This window comes from Castanea sativa, chromosome 7 (assembly GCF_040712315.1).
Source record: "Castanea sativa cultivar Marrone di Chiusa Pesio chromosome 7, ASM4071231v1".
In the NCBI taxonomy this organism is placed as follows: Eukaryota; Viridiplantae; Streptophyta; class Magnoliopsida; order Fagales; family Fagaceae; genus Castanea; species Castanea sativa.
The window spans coordinates 43,324,505-43,329,104 of record NC_134019.1 but is presented as its reverse complement, the minus strand read 5'-3'; the positions used below and the strand labels follow the sequence as shown (position 1 = coordinate 43,329,104).

The following is a 4,600-nucleotide window of genomic DNA, read 5'->3' as shown; positions in this document are numbered from 1 at the left end:
CATCCATCATCTCTCAACTTTTGAATAAGTGATTTTGTAATTGAAACTAAATGCATGGCATTTAAAAGATCTTGAGAATGTTGTTGCAAAGCTTGGCAAAGAATATTAGTAATTCCCATAATCTCTTTCATCATATGCAAAATTAAAACAAATTCAAATGATGTTAATACTTGATAAGCTCCCTTAGCATCACCACGTTGTTTATAATTAGCCCCTTCCTCATAGATAATATTGATAACTTTGCAAGTTGCATCAAACATTTTTATCAAACTACAAATAGATTGAAAATGAGATCCCCAACGTGTATCTCCAACCCGTTGCAAAGTACCAATTTGGTTTGCTCCTCTTCCAGTCTCAATTTCATTAGAAGCAATCATATTCTCAATTTGTTCCCCTTAAGCATATTGCAATTCATCATTACGCTTACTAGAACCAACGGCAAGATTGATAATATTAGTCAAATGATCAAAGAATTGATGAACAACTTTTACTTCTCTAGATACAGTAACTAAAGCCAATTGCAACCTATGAGCCATGCAATGTACATAATAAGCATAAGGGCATTCTTTAAGAAATAGAGCCTCTAATCCATTCTATTCACCACGCATATTATTAGTTCCATCATACCCTTGACCTCGAATATTCTCAATGTGAAGGTTGTAAAGAGAAAGGACAGCACATATCTCCTTCTTTAGGGTCAACACAGTAGTATCTCTAACATGCACAACATGAAAGAAACGCTCTTTAATAAAACCATTTTTATCAACAAACCTCAAAATAATGTCCATTTGCTCTCTCTTCAACTTATCCCGGGCTTCATCAACAAGAATGCAAAATTTTGCATCCCCAATTTCTTCACGAATAGCATTTCGCACATTACTAGCAAGAATATGCAAAATCTCCTTTTGAATTGTGGGTGATGTATATTTGGCATTTCGTGGAGCATTTTCCAAGACAACACTAGCTACTTTGTCATTGAAAGTTAATGTGAATTTTATCAACTCAATAAAATTACCTCTATTTTTTGAATCAAGACTTTCATCATGACCTCTAAAAGCACAAGCTTGGAATGCTAGCCATCAAGCACACTCTATTGAAGTTTTGAGCCGCAACTGATTATTCTCTAATTCTTTTGACATTTGTTTCTCAATTAGCTTGTCAATATATCGTGAATAATTCTTTAAATCCTCGCAACATTTCACAGCAATTTTATGTGGGAAGTTTGGATCTTTCCCCATATGACGAAGTAAAGGACAATTCATTCCATCATTCACCTTGAATGCATCTGATCCGAGACGACATATTGGTTTCTTACTAAAAAGATAGCAAGGTAGACAATATATCGCATCCATTGAAGGTGAGTATTTCAACCAATCCCTATGTGAATGTAATTCAAACCATGAAGGTTGAAATCGATGATGATGAGTATCATTGTTGTATGGATAGTCTATATTTTTAGGTTGATATAGACATTCTTTGAGATAAGCTCGTCGGATTTCATCTTGTTTGTTGATAGGGGATTCACATATTTGTTTACGTGATCCTGGATCACGATTTATTTTTTCAAATTGAATTCTTGAACATTTGGAGGGATGTTCATCAGGCATTGAAGTATCAACATTTGTTTCTATAGCCACAGGTGTCCTAATTTCTGAATTGCTAACATCTTTTTTCTTAAAGAATGCATCAATTGTTTTTCGTTTGCTCATAATTCTTTTATCTTTAAGAATATGACTCAAAAATTAACCTGAAAAGAATTTTAAAAAATAAAATTTTAATTAGAAATTTTTACTTAGTTATATGGATGTTATTCATACTGAAGAAAAAACAAAATTTCCACTATAATTTAAACATTCAACCTATTTTTAATACAACTATAATTAATAATAACCCCTCAATTGATATTATCCATGCATACACATGATTTGGTATTTTCACACGTCCTTCTCAGTTGGGTTGAGCTGGACTAGTGGACTTGTTGCACTCGATTTGGGTCATTATACAAGTCTAATATATTATAGACAATTGAGGCCCATGCCTTTTTTGTGATACCCTTCTTTTTGTTAGTTTCCCCTAACATGGATAGAAACGGACTGCAGGAAGGACACAATCACACAATTATAAATGATAATTATAATCTTGACTGATATTGCCAATTCTGAGACAAACAAGTTGTTTAAGTTCTTCATGCTCTCTCATGTGTATCTCTTACCTAATATTGTTTAGTCATATTTATTTACTTTACATGTGGGTTTCACTTGTCTTTTTTAGAGATGATTGTTGAGCTTATTATCTAAGAATCTTTGGTTTTAATTTTATGACATAGTTTGTTTTGGGCAGAAAAAAAAAAATGCTTCACTGTTTTCGAGTTCCATTGGCAATACTATTACTGGCATTAAGCATAACAAGCTCACATGCTTTCCGGAAATATAGACATCCTAAGATAAAATCTTCAGTTTACCTATCCCCTAAGTTTGTGCTGGCCTCAAACAAAAACAAAAATTAAACACACATATATTGTTACACAACATAAACCAAACAATTTAACAACACTCATAGCCACATCACATGATATCTAACTAATTAAAAATAGGTAATGAATCAAAATAATTTTACCTTAGAAACTTTGTCTTCACAAAGTGCAAAGATCAAAGATGGGTGTGGGCTTTGTGGCAAGGCCTACTGCCTCTCCCTTCAAGACTGCCTTCAATAATGTATTTCTCTAAAAATCTATGAAAATATAAAGAGCATGTGAATATTTAGGTGTAGATAGTTGAGAAAATCAAAAAAAGAAACTAAAAATAGATGAATGTCTAATGCTTAACAAAGAGATGAAAACTCACCAGGCAATTACCAAGTTCCAAATCTTGAAATTTGACAATGAAATATGTTGGGTGATTTGTTTTAGAAAGCAAGAAGAAAGAAAAATTTGGTCAGGATTTTTTTTTTTGGGACTATGAGAACAGGGAATTGATGGTGCAGAGATTTTGGGGCTGGTACTTTGGTAGGCAGTGGAGTCAAGAGTGGGAAGTGTATCAAAGAAGGAAGTGTATCAAAGAAGACAAAAAAAAGAATAAGAAGTCAAGGGAATGGATTCGGTGGAGTGGGTTTTGAGATTGAGAGAAAAGTGAAGTTTTGTTTGTGTTGTTTGGACTTGAGTCTCGACTATTTAATTGTAGGTGGGCCAATATTTTGTTTTACTTGGAGCCCAAAACTGAAGCTGAGGCCTGAGGCTCAGAAAGTGAGAATAGTGGAACTACTATGGGTATGGGGGGGCCGGATGTCATATATTGGGGGGGCCAATTGATTTTTATGCATAGCTTAATGGATTTTTTTTTTTTTTGCAGGGGCCACGGCCACCCCCCCCCCCCCCCAAGCCACTACGTGGCTCCGCCCCTGTTTTCACTCATTCTAAACCACAACAGCAACCAGTAGCCAAAGGTAAATTGTATATGCCAACTTCTAAGTTTCAAATCCAGTATCATAACACATGCAATTACATAAAAACATGATTTGACTATGTCTATTCAATTTTTGAGACTTTAGTGCTTTAACTCACTTCAATGAAATTCCATTGAAAAGATGAAATGATGTAATAAAAGTAGGAGATTGAAAAATCTTCCTGAAAGAAAGACTTTGAAAAGCTAGCCAATCAGTGGGGTAGGAAAATTCTTTGAAGCTTCATCTTTTAAAAATGCCCCAACATCTATATTTATTTAATAAAAAAAAAACCAAATTGTTTTAACACTTTGTTTGGTTGCAATTGAGAGAAGTTGCAATTGAGAGAAGAGAAAGGGAAAGAAATAAGTGAAAGGAAAAGAAGGGAGGAGAAAAGTATAAGGAAACACTTTCCTTATATACGTTTGGAAATAGGGAGGGAAGGAGAAAAGAAAAAATAAGTAATCATTTGTTACTTTTTCACCCACATAAATTACGGAGAGATATAGGGAAATTGTCAAAAAAATTGCCAAAAGAAATAAAAAAAATTGCCAAAAACTGAAAAGCTGCTACAAAGTTGAAAAAGTTACTAAAAAATTACCCAAAACTGTGTTGTTAACAGGCAACTTACGATGCCCGTTAACACAACCCATAAAAGATAATGACAAAAATAGAAATTCAAACTAATAAAGGTCAAAAAGGTGAGCTCCACTTTTTTATTTGCGTTTTCCTACTTTCTTTTCCGCCCAAATCGGTCGGATTGCAAACTGTGGGTTGGGACTTGGGAGGATTTGTTTTCTATACATTTCTTTTCTCCTCTATAATCTAAACATAAGAAATTCCTTCCCTTCCCTTGTATTCCCTTTCCTTCCTTCCACTTCCCCCCTTCCCAAACATAGTGTTAGTCTTTAAATAACTAACTGATTAGTTTATTGGGAATTTTCTTTAATGTCTATATTAAAATAATTGATTTTATTATTATTATTATTTAAATAAATAATAATAATAAGTAATAATTTATTATATAAATAATTATATATTAGAGGTAATTCTAAAATGGTAATTCTAAAGGCCTTGTAGCTGAATTGACATCACCCCATGCACAAAGTGCTTGGGGGTCTAGGAGGGTAAGGGTTTGAGCTGCGGAGTTAGCAGCATGTTG

General features: G+C 33.7%; 1 protein-coding gene across 1 annotated transcript; it reads right to left on the bottom strand.

Moving 5' to 3' along the window:
* Positions 1 to 395: 395 nt before the first annotated feature.
* Positions 396 to 1,709, bottom strand: LOC142644512 (uncharacterized). Its single transcript, XM_075819101.1, has 3 exons — positions 1,088 to 1,709; positions 628 to 964; positions 396 to 525 (listed from the first exon to the last, which is right to left on the bottom strand). Exons 1-3 carry the CDS (start codon positions 1,707 to 1,709, stop codon positions 396 to 398), a joined length of 1,089 nt encoding a protein of 362 aa, XP_075675216.1.
* Between the last annotated feature and the right edge of the window lie 2,891 nt (positions 1,710 to 4,600).

What these genes read in the sequence shown, in the direction of transcription:
- LOC142644512 (XM_075819101.1), bottom strand. Translation starts at nt 1,709, where the DNA reads ATGAGCAAACGAAAAACAATTGATGCATTCTTTAAGAAAAAAGATGTT. An exon ending in GCTCAAAACTTCAATAGAGT is followed by an intron (nt 965 to 1,087) that starts GTGCTTGATGGC and finishes ATGACAAAGTAG; the next exon opens with CTAGTGTTGTCTTGGAAAAT. An exon ending in GAGAATATTCGAGGTCAAGG is followed by an intron (nt 526 to 627) that starts GTATGATGGAAC and finishes CATGGCTCATAG; the next exon opens with GTTGCAATTGGCTTTAGTTA.